This window comes from Grus americana, chromosome 12 (assembly GCF_028858705.1).
Source record: "Grus americana isolate bGruAme1 chromosome 12, bGruAme1.mat, whole genome shotgun sequence".
In the NCBI taxonomy this organism is placed as follows: Eukaryota; Metazoa; Chordata; class Aves; order Gruiformes; family Gruidae; genus Grus; species Grus americana.
Window position 1 is genome coordinate 327,003 of NC_072863.1, and position 14,369 is coordinate 341,371.

A 14,369-nucleotide genomic window follows, 5' to 3' on the forward strand; every position below is an offset into this window, starting at 1 on the left:
TACAAATTTGGCTAAACAGACTGTGGTTTACTAATTACTTTCTGGGTGTCCCACAGCAGCTAGTTGTATGTATTGTCACATACACTGCAGTTCTCTCACATATACCAGAAAATCGTACAGACGGTCATGAAAACATCCTTTGTTGCACCTAAAGAAGCAGAAACTTAGAGTAAACAAGCATCTCCTTCAAGACCTGCGTGACACAAGTACAAGTGCTCTTTCTGAAAATTAACTTCCCTTCCCAGGAATTCCCAAGTCAATGACATCAGTTCTGGGTTATCCATTATCTTGGCCAAATCCTTGTAAATACTTCCTAGCATTAAGAAAGGGACCCATATAGATGATGTCATCTGAGTATTCGTTTCCTACTTGGTGCCGCAGATGGGCTTCACAAATTCAGCTATTGGAGCAATACAGATTTTACCTTTACCTGCAGTTATCACACTCACCAGCTACTGATGCTTTTGGTAGCCTCACTGCTACCACAATGCTTCCTCTTTGAGATCTTCCCAGTTCCTCCTTTACTGGCTCCATGAAGGCTGGTTGAACTCTGGTTTTGGTAGCACGGGAGCCAAGTCCCCGTTTGGGTAGCCGTGTTGAGGTACCCCGAGTGTATCGAGCATTACCACACTCCCACCTGAGAAAACACCCCTTGCGAACCCAGCGCACTTACTGACACATAGGGTGTCTGTCTGACTGATGGCACTTCAACTTCCACAGAACCTCTAGGGGCATTTCATCCTCTAGTGCAAAATCCACAATTTCTCTCTGAAAACAAGGATGAAAGGAGAAAGGAAAGCAAGCTAACTCCAGAGGGAGCTGGTAGCAGGGGTGACATTGCTTAAAATAACTGCCTCAGCCTAGCAGAGCACAGAGGGTCTTTCCCAGCTAGGTCAAGACCAGCAGTGGTGGAAATGCAGACAGGGAGGGAAGAGCTCGTGGTGCAGCCACGTTGCTGTTCTTTTGTTCATGCAGAGCTCAGCTCTCTCCTGAAGAGCCAAGTCTACTGGTCTGGATGGCTGTACCCATTGCAGCGCTTACAGAAAGGACAAGCTTTTTTCTCCCCATTCTCCAAGCAGCACATCACGCCCACCTCTTTGCTCAGATGTTCACCCTGTCACTTCACTTTGGAGTACCTCTGCTTTCCAGTTGCTCCATAAAGCACTGGAGCCCCTTATTCACATGGCAGTAAGTTTGTTTCTGGGATGGAGCTCAGAGGAGTGGACTGCTGTCCAGTAACAGTGACATTCCCTTCCCACCCCCTCCCTACCAAACACATGCACACACATGTGCTTTTTTTTAAAAAAAAAAAAAAAACCCAAACAAACAGAAAAACAACCAAACATTTTTAAAGAACGAACATTACTGCAGGGCTCCAAAAACTGCAACCTCACCTAGCATGGAAAGGCTAAGAAAACATGACGGTTTCCCAGAAAATTTCAACACTGTTGATTTGTTATCATATTAACACACTATCCAGTCATGGTTTTTCTGTTGTTCTTTGGAAAACCCTTTCAGTGATAACTGTGTGCGTTGCAATATTATTGCAACGGTTTTCCTCCCCTACTCAGCTTCCTGCTTAGGAAGAAAGACTCAGACTTCGCTGGCTTTTTACACTCTTCACAATAGAACTTACTTTCTTTCACATCTTAAACGTCTCACTTGGTTAGCTCTGAAGCTCAAATTGGACTAGCAGCAACTCTGTTCTCTGCATCTTGTGTTCCCTAAACTGCGGCTGACTAGAGCCTCCAAACATCACCTGACGCAACATCCGACATACATCCCAAACTCTAGCGGATTCACAATAATTCCTCCGCTTTCAAGCGGAGGGACCTAATATGCTCCTAGGAGCGTAATTCCTGGGCACACACAGATATTCATGCACATCCACCTTTATAGGCAAAAAAGGAGAAGTAGAACAAAATCTACTAGCTTTGCAGTCCTGAAGTTTAATGATTTTCATTTGCTTCTCCACATTTGCAGTAAGCTGCATGTACATGTTGACAATTTTTTCCAAGACATCATCACCAACGAAAGCTGCTGTTTGTTCCCTTTCCATTTTGAAATCAAGGTTTCCCAGCCCCTGATTTTTAAGTACATTCTTAACAAAAAGAAATAAAACTTGTGGTACAGGAAATTCAGGGAGAAAGTATAAGGTCACTCATAAGCACCTGTAAGGTGTGCCTGACGGTTTGTGAATTTTGATGAACTTTTATATCGTTCATTCCTCTAATTTCCCATTGGACCTCTGCGTACCCTGGGTTTTCATAGCACGGGATGAGCAGCTATTCAGTGTTTCTTCAAGGGCTGTCTCACATTTAAAAGGATTTTCTATCACCTGTGCAGCACTTCAGGCGGGTGGGAGGAGAAACGCGGAATCCCAGGCCAGCCTCATTCTGCACTTCTTACCCAAAGATGATGGGGATGTTGAGCAACCCTCAGTGCTGGTTCTACTCCGACCACACGAAGGCTGTGAACACAGATCCTTTTGGTCACATAAAGCAGTAAGTTTAGCACAGTGCTCTTGGCCTGGGACCTGCATACCCTAGCTTTCAAAGGGCTTTCTTCTACAGAGGTGGTGAAAGGGAACCAAGAAAAGCAAAATCAGATCTATACAGCAGTCTGTAACTGAAGTTCCTAAAGAGGTTTGCATTTTCACTGCAGAGATTAAGGCTCCACAAATTGTGGAGGAGCAAAAACTGCTTGTCCAACCTATTTTTCAGAGGCAAAGGTGAATAGGAAGATAAATTTTGCCTGGATGAAGGTACTCTTCAGGACTGCTACCTGTAGAGCACTGTTGGTTCTCATACAGTGTCCCCTACTTCATATTCTGATTCCTGGGTGTTTCCAACACATTCATATTCATTCTTTTTTGTATTTATTTCTTCACATGTTTTTTTTTTCATGGGCTCCATTGCATAGTTGTTTTCAGTGGAGGAGATGGGTTCCTCATAATGACCCGTACTTTCATGCCTTGAAGCTGCTGCTCTCGAGTTATGCCTGAAATCAAAATACAATATGAAAGAAGAATTGAAACCAGAGTAGACAAAGCATGTCCCAGCCATCAAGATTTTGAGCAAGATTTTGGTCTGATTCAAACCCATGTAAATCTGAACCATTGGATTATGACAGTATTCCGAAAGAGAGAATCTTGTCCTTTGCTTCCAGGCGGCACGAGAACCTTGAACATTATAGCAGCAGTGCCTCCAGTCCAGGGAGAGTTTCAGAGACAGCAAAAGGTATGTAAGCAGCACAAGGATTGCCACCATTTCTTGGAATAGCACAACCAGACAACTGCTCTTTGCAAGGTTTATATATATAAAGTGGTGGAGGAATGGTAAATGGTGAACTGAATGAAGCCACATGGTGGATGTGGGCTGATGATACCTAATATCTTTAAAACAAAGGTAAATCCTCTGAGGAGAAATGCCATCACACCATTTGTTCAGTAGCTCAGGGTTCAACTGTTACTGAAAATGCTGCTTTATAAAGTGCTTAGGAAGCACAGCACCGGGGCAATCACTGCTGGCATGTTCTACCATGGCACTCAAGTCATCGGCACTTTATGTCTAGATAAGTGATTCTCCTCGTATGTTTTAATTGGATTACTAGGCTTTTCAGTATAGCTGCCATAGGTTACAAGTAGCTCAGGATGCTGAAATCCAAGTTTAAAAATAGCTATAACTTCCTGCCACAGCTATGATTAAAAGAGGCAAGTTCAGCCAAGGATATTTCATGGATAAATCAGAGTATAATCTGTGCATCGGGAGCCTTAGCTCTCTAGAAGGGGAATTTGTGTTCTTTGCATTTGAGAAAACATTGGGAGTTTATCCTTGGCAATGATCGTCAATAGGCCTCATTGGCCTGAGGAGTTAATAAAGCACTTTTGCTCATTTTTATGATTCTAATATTGCAAAGGAAAAGATCTTTCTTCCTACATTATGTGTTGATGTGGAAAGCCCACAGATCATCAGTACAATGTACTACTGAGCTAACTTTGAAGCTCTTCATCCATGCTGCTTAAGAGGCTTTTCATCTTGACAGCTAAGTAGCACTGTTTTCTTTTCGCTCTGATACAGTCCCCAAATACTCATCAATATGTCAAATAAAGGGTTATACTCACAATTTTACTTCATAGACGTGAGCTGGAAAAGAATAATCAGAAATGTGTGTCAATAATTTACATTTATATTCTCAAAAAAGAATTTCTACTATGTCTCTTCTTCATATAAGAAAGCAACTTCTGAAGACAGACTAAAAATAGGAACCTTAGAGATCATGCTAGGTGGGTGATGACTCCTATTCCCAGGACTGAGTCCGAGAAAATGAAAACAACCCATATCCCAGCTGTAGCACAACTGGGTCAAAATAACTGGCCCAATGTCAAAGGTAAAGTTGAGTTTAGAAACTGGAAGTTCCCAGTTCTCACAATTTTCCTCTTCATTAGAAGTTCAGTAAAGAACAATTTAGAAAGAGGTTATTCTGGATTCCTTTAAAAAGAAAAGGCAAAAGGAGTATTTGATAATAATTATTATTAATTGCAGCACAGAGTTGCAGAAGTTGCAGACAGGTAATTAAAAGAAACAAAGGGACAAGGAGAAAACTACGGCCATCAGTATTAAAAAACCCCAAACCAAACCCCCAGTGTGTTCTCTGTACACTGCCCAGCGTTATTAGTGAGACTCTAAGAAACCGTTTGGTCAGGAGTTTTCTAGTATTAGTGCAGAAAAGACAGAAGAATTCAGTAAATATATCCTATGTCTGAAGACTAGAAAGGAAATTAATCCATATTGAACAGGGAGAATTAATGATGACCCCTTTTCCTCCAGGTACTAAGGGAAATACTAAACAGCAGCTGGTGCAAACAGGTATTTGAAAGTAGCAGGACAAGATTAACTCGTCACCAGCTACCTTAGAAGATCTGATCAACAAACTCGGTCGAGCAGTAAGTTTGAGAGCCACGGGTGTCCGTGGGGAGCAGAGGGAAACACCCGCGGCAGAGCAGAGGGCAGCGGGATGGCCCAGGGGGCAGAGACCGAGATCCCCTGGACCCGGCATGGGGATGAATGCTGCTCTCCCCAGCTGCTGCAGCTGGCTTTCCCTGAGGAGAAAGGGGCTTCTCTGCCTCTTCAGGTCTTCCACCACCTGTTTTGATCCATGACTGCCTGTACGATGCAGGTGCCAGAGCTGCTACGGGTAGCTGTGAGCAGAGTGCCAGCCCCATCCCCAAAAACCCTCAGAGGTAAAACCAAGCTGGGCGTGCACAACACATTCCAAGTTTTCCAGAACGTTCTGCTCACCATCTTTGGGCTTTCTGATGCAAACGATAAGAAAGATGATGAGGAAAACCACAGCACCGCAAACCACAGCAATCAGGATGACCAGGTATAGGGACAGCTGAGTCCTCTGGAAATCTAGAACAATACAGCAGGAGACATTCAAACAGAGAAGCCCTCCTGGGTCACAGCAGCAGTTACATGATGCTGACCACGTCCCTGAGGACGACAGCAGCCAGCCCTGTGGTGGGCACGTGGAGCTGTACTACACGTGCCTGTCCCTGCTGGTCCCCGTCCTGACAGCGCCTTGCACACCTGGCCGTGAGAGCCAGGCTTGCCACGCGTACATCTCGCTGAGGGACTGCAGCCATAAAGACAACTGGCAGAGTCTCTTAATGCTGAGGCTAACCAAGGCTGTGAGCCAGCGTAACGGTTGCACTACACGTCAGGAAATAAAGGGTCTCAGCTTTTCATTCAAGGGTACCGCTCAGTTGTATTTGAAACATGCCTAAACCTACCACGGCACTGCAAAGCTAGAGCAGGTGTAGAAGATCTGCTTGAATTGCACACCGAGGCTTTCCTGCTGTTCCAGCTTTGACGCTCAAAGAAAAGATCAAAATGGACTACTGTTCAGGAACACCGCAACCACTCTGTATGCTCCAACTATGAAAGCTTTCTCCCCCCCCCCCCCCCCCCAAAAAAAACCCATCCAGAGTTGTTTTTTAAAGAGTCCCCATGAATCATCTAGGTCCCTTGAGAACAGCCATTAATACAATTTGCAGCCAAAGGGCAGAACACTATTTTTGAGGCTGAAGGTGCTGACTACTGAACGGCCAGTTTGGGTCCCTAATCCCCTTCTTAGCTTTGTTTTGCTCTCCACTTACTCTGAGTTGTATAATTCTTTTCTGGATATCCCGCACCATCCTCAGAAGTCACTACTGTTGCGGGCAGATCTGCAAAACAAACAGGAGTGAAAGGCTCCCAGTGCATTTCCAATCCTCACTTTAGCACCAGGAGATCTGGGATTGTAGCTGTAGGATCAAAAGAGAACGTCTCCATCACCTTCACAAAGCAGTGAAAATAGGCAAACCCTAGAAGTGAGTACTATATATATACTATGATATACAGAGAGTATGTATAGTACTATATTAACACACTAGATAGATACTATATATACTACGTATACACAGACTACATACATACACACACTCTATGTATGTCTGTACACACACATCTGTAAAAGTGGTGAAGCCCCGTGGAGTCCAAGAGATTACCGAGGTATCTCTGAACACCAGCTCCGTTTGGGGTTTTTCTGTAAGAATAGCCAACAATTGTCAACATCTTCCCTTAGCTTCTGGTCACTGATGCCGATTCCCACAGCCTGCGGTGCGATTGGTGGGGCACTATAAATTCAAATGAAACATAACCCCAAAATACAAAGTTTCCACAAGCAGACCTACTCTAGCTCAGGTCTGAATTCCCACACGCCACAAAATCAAACTGGAAATCGCAAGCCTTCCCTCAAAAAATCTGTCCTTGGTAAGGTAGACTGTTTCCAGCCAGGTCTGAAGCAGCTTTCGCATCACTTGTGTCTGCCACTAGAGATACTAGCTCTGCCTCCCACTCCAGCAGCTTTCATTCAAGACCAGAAAACAAGCAAAAAAAGAAAAACCCTTTAAAAAAAAGAACAGAACCCAGAACGTCCTATATGGTCTGCAAGTTAGGAAATGGTATTTCTAGCAGCCCTAAGAGACATACAGAGTTTCTCACACAGACACACAACCTCCCTAAGAGCAGGCTCAGAGCCCTCTGCAGACTGGAGACTGAGGGAAGGAGGATGTTGTATGTTCAGAAACATCTGGATTAACAACTGAGGCGTATGGACTAAAATACAGTACTGGCAGGACTGTATTCCCCAGCAACAAAATCCACTGCTAACCCTCCCCTGACTCCTCGTCCTTGCTGTCAGTGGCTGTTACCCCGACCTGTGGTTGGCCAGTCTCTCCCCAAGGTTCCCACATCCCTCCGAGAGGCCACCGTTGTCATGGGCGGATCTGCAAGAGAGAGAGGCTCACACAGGGGTCTGACCGTGTCTGCGATGCTGCTGCGATACAGAACTTCTCCACTGGCAGGATGAGGCCACGAGGAACCAGCCACCATTCAGAGGACAGACAGCGACCGCGTGCTCGCAGCGTTAACAAGCATGGCCATCGTTAATTCCTGTTCCCTTGCTGCACGCTCTTACGTGCGACTGCTATGAAAAACAACACGTCACTTCAGCCATAACCTTCGTTCCCCCGGGAGCTCAGCAGGCTTTGCCTCTTTCAAAGGTCACTGTGTGGTATCTGTGCTCGGCTCTGCGATCACAGGCTTCACGGCTGTGATGACCGAGTTACCAGCCAAGGAAAGTAGCAGGTCTTCCACGAGGCATCCATCGTGCACCATCTTGCACGCCTGGATACGTCAGAGCACAGAGCGTACATCAAGTGCAGCGTGTTGTCCCGACACACCGAGCATAATCATAAGGAGCAGTTTGAGGCCAGTTTGATGCTTTCACCTACTGAATTACCACTCATATGTTTCTCATACTCAAAGTATTCATTCTTCATCTAAACTTGCTAAACTGCAACGGGCAGCATCACACAGCCAGCAAGAATTTCAAAAAAGCCAAAGAGGAATGAATATGTGCTTTAAATACAAAATCTCCTTTGCATCAGAAAAGAGCAGTTCCTCTAAAGAGGAGGAAGGAAATTGAATACAGGAAATAAAAAAGGGTATGAAAGCCAGAGACAGTGATGAGAAGTGCTTCAGAGAGCAGAAGGCCAAGGCTTTTTGCCTTCTTTCAAGGAAGGGAAGTAGGAACCTCGTTCCGTTCCAGCACAGGACTCCAGATGTTTTCCATCCAGCTGTGCCTCTGGGACTCACCTCTCACCGTCAGCTCAACGGCGTCGCTCCGCTGCACAGCCCCGGCCCCAACCCTGTTTTCTGCCTCACAGTAGTACTTCCCGGCGTCGGAGGGCCGCAGGCTGTCCCACGCCAGCTCGGCCTGGCTGCTCAGGAGCAGGGCTTTCCCTCCCGGGGCGCTCCTGAACCAGCGGTAGCTGATGGGGGGGGACCCGCTGGCCACACAGGTCAGGCTGGCCCTGGCTCCTGCCGGGACCATCAGCCCTGGCTCGCCGGCCCTGATGACGGGCTTGGTCGCTGCAACTGGAAGACAAAGCAGATGGGGCCCAGGTCACGCTGGCCCTGGTTGTGTGGGGAAGGTTCCTCCTCCTCCCCCCATGGCAGTTCACGCTCTGGCTTTCAGGGCTTTCCCCGGAGGAAGAGGGCACCGCTCTCACGTCACCTCTCTGCACAGGTTAAGCTTGGCTTAGCTGTGCCTGTATCAGCTATTCCACCCATTGCACCTCCTGCACGAGGACCTGCTCTGCTGGGTTGATGTCGTCTCCATTCCTCTATAAACCACCACTGCCCAGGCAAAGGGAGGTCGGGCACGTGCTGATGAAGTTTGGTCAAAGAAAAGCAATGCGATATCCCAGGGACTTCCCCTCTGGTGCGCGTCCCTTTGCAAACATCGAGCCATCGGGCACAGGCAGAGCCAGGGACAAACTGGTAAGCGAGATGCCACAAATCCTCCCCCTACCCCGAACCGCAGGGCACAGTATTCTGGGCAGAATTCCTCTTTCTGACCTATCTGCTGCTTCTTGCTGGAGTCTGACACCGCTCAGTAAAATGCTCCTGCATCGGAAGCGGGCGGTCGCTGCCTACCTGGTCTATTCAATTCCTAAAAGCCTTCCCGAGCCAAGCCTTCCACTCCTGCACAGCTTTGTTCTCAGGTTTACCTTTAACAACCTCCAGTTTAGTGGTCATCTCTTTTGTTACCAGGCTGTTGTTGCTGGCTCTCCAGGTGACCTGGCAAGTGTAGGCTCCCCTGTCAGAGATCTCCAGGTTCAGGATGTGGAGAGACACGTTCCCTGGGACTTCCTTCGGGATGCTGACCCTGCCCCTGTACTCGGACAGGAGAGTGTGGTCGCCAGAGTCATCCCTCCGAAAGACGGTGCCAGAGCTCTGGTCGTGTACCACAGTCCACGTGAGCGTTTGCTGCACAAAGTCCTCCGCAGGCACGTAGGCACATGGCAAGGCGGTAGATCCCCTCCATATGCCTTTGATCTCATTGGGGCCAGTCAGGACCAGAAAAGCTGCAGGAAGAATGGTTAAAGATAATTTAAAAAAAGCAATCACGGTGAAGGCAGCTCCTGGGTGACGAAGCGGTGGTGAGAGCATCAGCAAGAGGAATCCGCCGAATGAAAAGCACAGGCAGTCAGTGTAGATGCTGAGGGAGGGTCCGTTCAGGAACGGGCTAACAAAAAAGCAACGTGGCAGGAGGAAGACAGAAGGGAGACAGCTGAATGCCTGGGGCACTGACACATGCCACGTGTGTGGTTCAGCTCCCATGCTCTACCTGGTGCTTACCTGCAAGCCACTGAACACCTGGCAGAGCATGGCATTGGAATTAGCGGATGATTTAGACCTGAGGGAAGGAGTTTGTCTCAAGCCTGAGCTGCACAGCTCCCCGGCCACAGCTGGAGTCTGCCCCCGCCACGCGATGTCACTCTCGGGGCTTTCCTGGAAAGCACCGCGCACTTACAGCGAACCACAGGTTTTACCGTTTTTTTTTCTCACCCGCTGCCCATTTGCTCTTCTGAAAGATGCTGCTTTTTCGGACTGAGCCGAATTTAAGCAACTAATGGATCAAAGAAGTCTAAAGCTCTTTAACTTTTCCTATAAAAATGAAGTCAGTTGACTGTCCCAGTACATTTTTGTTACTCTTAGGACTGAGCCTATGCTTCCATAGACACTCATTTACCCTTTTCTCCTGGTTTCCAAGCCTCCCCTTTCCTGGGAACACGAGAGCTAACCAGAGTCTTCGTGCTGAGCTGCTCGCCGCGCTCCGTGAAATAACCGTCACAATGTAGGTGGGATCTGCGTACCCCAGGTACGTGGGCAGCATTGCCATAGCCACCATGCACCGCTGCACTCCACAGCCACTTGATTTGAAACAACTGAACACTGAGCCAGCAGCATGCAAAGATATTGGCCTTTTTGCCATATTTCTGTTGCCAAAACAGAACCACCCCTGTACACAGACATGCCAGTGCCAGGGAAGGAACTTTCCCAAGCAGGAGACCTTTCCATACACTCACCGTTGCAGAAGAGAAGAGGACTCATGAACACGGCTGCTCTCACCAGCATTCCCATCCTTCCCAGGGCTGCAGCTTCTCCCTCTCGAGTAGAACAAACCTGCTCTCTCCAAGTCTGGGAGTAAATCAGGAACACTTCCCTTTCTTCGCTTACTTTGTTATCAAGAACCCAGGACAGTTGCTGATGGTTTTTCCTTCCTCTTTTTCAGAAAAAAAAAACCCGTGTCTCAGTGATGACTGTCAGAGGTGTGGGCAGACCAGAAGTTCTAAGGGAAGGTGAAAAGAGGAAAGTTTAGGAATTACTTCTACTCTTATTTCATATTTCCTGCTGAGTAGGCTTTTTTCCCCCTTCTGTTTTTTAATTCAACTTTAAATAAAAAGAAAATTTCCTTTGTTTCCTTTTATCCCTAAACACCAATTTCTGCCTCTTTTCCTCCTTGCATTGCTTTCTATATAATAAATGTTACCGTACATGTTACATACAAGAAGATCTGAGGGAGTACTCTTAAAGAGCAAAACAGCCAAGGTCCTTACTCTTCATTTGCTTACCAGCTTTTCTATGGAGCTCACCACTGTGTTTCAAATTAAGATTAACGAAACACCCTAAATCTTTACAATACCAGTGTGAGACAGATGATCATCGTAGGTCCCTTCCAACTGCAGTGTTCTATTCTATACCATCATATCCCATTTAAGAGGCAGAGAATTTAGGTATACAAAACTGAAAACAAATAATTTCCAAGAGCTGCAGGCACCTGGTTTGACTACCCCACTCTACATGACAGATTGATCCTCCTTCCTCACAGAGCAATTTAGCTGCTTGGTTGAATTGATTAATTGCATTCAATTAAAAACATGGATTAGGGCCATATGCACCTGCATTTCCCTGTAGACTACTTTGGAAACAGGTAAACAATTATATGCCTAGAGAGAGAAAAAAAAGGAACTTATCAAAGTAGAAAATCTTTGAGACTATGAAATCGTGACTTCTTAACTGTAACGAGATGTGTTATTATTAATTCAAGGTAATATTAGCTATCATTAATCTGTATTATTAAGAAATTGAGCACTAGACCCATCTAGGAGAAGTGTCTGTTCTCTACTGAAACATTATCTTCAAGAGGCTTTACATGCCTTTTCCCCTCTTCTGCAGCTCTTAGTTTTTCTTACGTCCTAATGACAGAAATCTCACCTGCTTCACTGTGTTCAGCTGAACCGATATGAGCACTTCGCTATTGTTACATCCAAATCCAACATCCAGTCCTCAAATACAAGTAACCAGAATAATTAAACGCAGTCAACAAAATCCTAGACCGTACTCTAAAGTACAACCCTCCTTCAATGATAGTGAGACAGCGTTTGCGTTTGGAGAAGCACAGTACAGGATACCAGTGCTGCATACCTGGTCCTGAAGTAGTGGTGATATGGGGAAAGAAATGGTCCTAAGAGTCTTACGCATGGCCTAAAGACAGCTCCACCTACGTTGTCATTCATAAGGCAGCTTCATTAGGCTGTTATGTAATTTAACATTAAAACCAGGAGATTTGTCTACACAGCCCTGGGAGCTCTGATATTATCTTGTTCCTTTTCTTTTGAGGTCTTTGCTTTCATTGTGATTGCTGATATTCTGATTTTAGAGTCATGGTGGTTCATTCTGCAAAACAGTGGTGCTTAAAAGCATATGTGCATATGACGATCTCATTGGTGTGAATTTGAATTTGGTTCTTTCAGGTTATAACATTCTGATCTCTGTTTCCCTGAAGCTGATGTTTTTACTATACACAATTTCCATGCCTGTATTTGATTAGAAAATCTCTATGTCCTTGTGGTTGTTTATCAGTCTCGGCCTGGAGAATCATCTGTTCAATGGATTTCTTACCATCTACTATATTTGCAGTTATACCTGTAATTAAAGAGGACGTCTAACCAGCGTAAGGTCTAAATGCTTCTCAAAATATCCTATTTGATAAAGCTGAGAAAAAGGTTCAACAGAGATTCAGGAGATTTTGGGACCTGATTTCACATGCTCCTCCCCTGCAGCCCCGTATTCCTCCGTCAGAAATTTTCCGTGAGATGCAACTCCAATCTGCAGTCACTGGGATAGGGAGAAGCGTGGGTTGCAGTGTTCGCATACTTCTTGGTTCAAAAAAGGAAGAGAAAAGAACATGTTAAGTTCAAATTAATGAAACTCCTTCCTGGGGAACACGGCTGGCTGGACAGGAGGGCAGAAGCCTAAACTGACTTGGGCTAAGCTTTAAGGGAACTGACCGCTGGCAGGGTACTTACCAACCAGGAAGGTAAAACTCAATCTGCCTGACAAAAAAAGAGAGACATGTATCTACGTATATCTTTATTTATATATTTATATTTACATTTATGTTTTCGGTTGGGGGGGCAGTGGCAGGAGAAATCTCTTATCCTTCAAACGATGCAAGTGCAGACACCCGCATGCTGAGATGTCCCTCGGTGGCGATCTCGTGCTTCTGCTTTGCGGAACCATCGTAACACGGATACTACTGTTCAAAATGGCAATCTTGTTTTAGGAGACAGCAAAACATTCTGACCGTGGGCTGGATGAGGTGGCATCATTCGGTGCAGGAGAGACGGCTCAACGTGAGATGTGCTTGTGTTCTGGAAAGCTCTGTGTTAGCCAGCGCACAGCAGCATGAGATGAAAAACGGGTGGCGGGGCTGACACGGTCTGTGCGGGGAGCACTAGTCTGGGGCAGGATGGAAACATTGTGAAAGGAGCGTGCGAGTGAGGGGCACTCTTCACTTTCTGCCACTGTGCTTGCCGTGTCTGGGTGTGTTCTGTAAATTCTCAGCACATGGAAGTCAAGGAAAAGCAACTTTTCCGTCCCGGGTGCTGTGACACAGCACTAAACCCAGGAAGTTAAAGCAGCAGCTGTGCACGTCGATGCTGGAGGAGGAAGGAAACTTGCGTTATAGTGAAGCAACTGTGGTCACGGGTAACGCAGACGTGTTACACATCAAGTTGCAGCGGCATAGCATTCCTAACCAGCAGGCCGTCGTACACACGGGGCTAGTGACCCGCTGCCACACACCGCTGCGTGTGCCGGCATCGCTTGGCTGCGGACAGCCTTGCCTGGCTGAGCCTAACAGAGCCGTCTGCCCGCGGCTCCCAGCGATGACACCACTGCCGTGTCCCTGTCCTTGTCCTTGTCTTGAAGTGGAGCAGCACGTTTTCATATAAACATCCTTTTTCTTGGCAGTGGAAATGATGAATAGAGTTCTTTACTTCTAGGGAAATCTGTAAAGCCCACAGTTAACCTCGGCACGGGCTCTGCGTAGTACGCCATGCCCGGACCAGAGGTCTGCCTGATGCTAAGGTTACCGACGCTATTCCCTGTTTCCTTCCAGTGTCATCTCCAGCAAATGGTATTTTAATGGATACCTTATGGAGCTGAGGGCCTTTCTTACTGGAGTCTATAAAGAGCGCTGGCGTGGCTGGCAGAGCCCCCGTGAGAAATGGCTTTTTGGGAAAGGAGAGGGAGGCAAGGACAGGACGGGTGTCCAGCTGTGCACAGCGTTTGGGCCGAGTGACCGCCCTGTGAGCTGGCACACAGGGACAGAGTAATCCGAGCGGCCCATCTCAGCTGAAATACTAACTCGTCTCCAAAAGGAAAAGGAAAGGGTGGTAAAAAACACCCAGCAGAATTTACATGGCAGTTGGCTGTCGTTAACGCGCTTTCCAGAGAGCGCTGGGAAGTTTTGAGCAGGCAGCGAGTTACAAAAGACTGCGAGATCTGGAAGAGCAGGCGCGGGTACCCCAGCAGCAAGAGCTGACGAAAGAGCCGAGGGGTGCGCTGCCAGCCCGGGGGCAGCTGCGGTCGTAGCTGCAGGTCCGAGGCTGAGGCTGGGATCCTGCAACG

General features: G+C 46.8%; 1 protein-coding gene across 2 annotated transcripts; it reads right to left on the minus strand.

Moving 5' to 3' along the window:
• Nucleotides 1-1,929: 1,929 nt before the first annotated feature.
• On the minus strand, nucleotides 1,930-10,660 carry LOC129211784 (V-set and immunoglobulin domain-containing protein 4-like). 2 transcript variants are annotated; one of them, XM_054839418.1, is made up of 8 exons: nucleotides 10,481-10,660; nucleotides 9,119-9,475; nucleotides 8,202-8,483; nucleotides 7,262-7,330; nucleotides 6,161-6,229; nucleotides 5,301-5,414; nucleotides 4,124-4,145; nucleotides 1,930-3,000 (listed from the first exon to the last, which is right to left on the minus strand). In XM_054839418.1, exons 1-8 carry the CDS (start codon nucleotides 10,533-10,535, stop codon nucleotides 2,805-2,807), a joined length of 1,164 nt encoding a protein of 387 aa, XP_054695393.1. In that variant the 5' UTR covers nucleotides 10,536-10,660; the 3' UTR covers nucleotides 1,930-2,804. The 2 variants fall into 2 exon arrangements, with proteins under 2 accessions (XP_054695393.1, XP_054695395.1); XM_054839420.1 differs by lacking the exon at nucleotides 7,262-7,330 and having other exon boundaries at nucleotides 10,481-10,658.
• Between the last annotated feature and the right edge of the window lie 3,709 nt (nucleotides 10,661-14,369).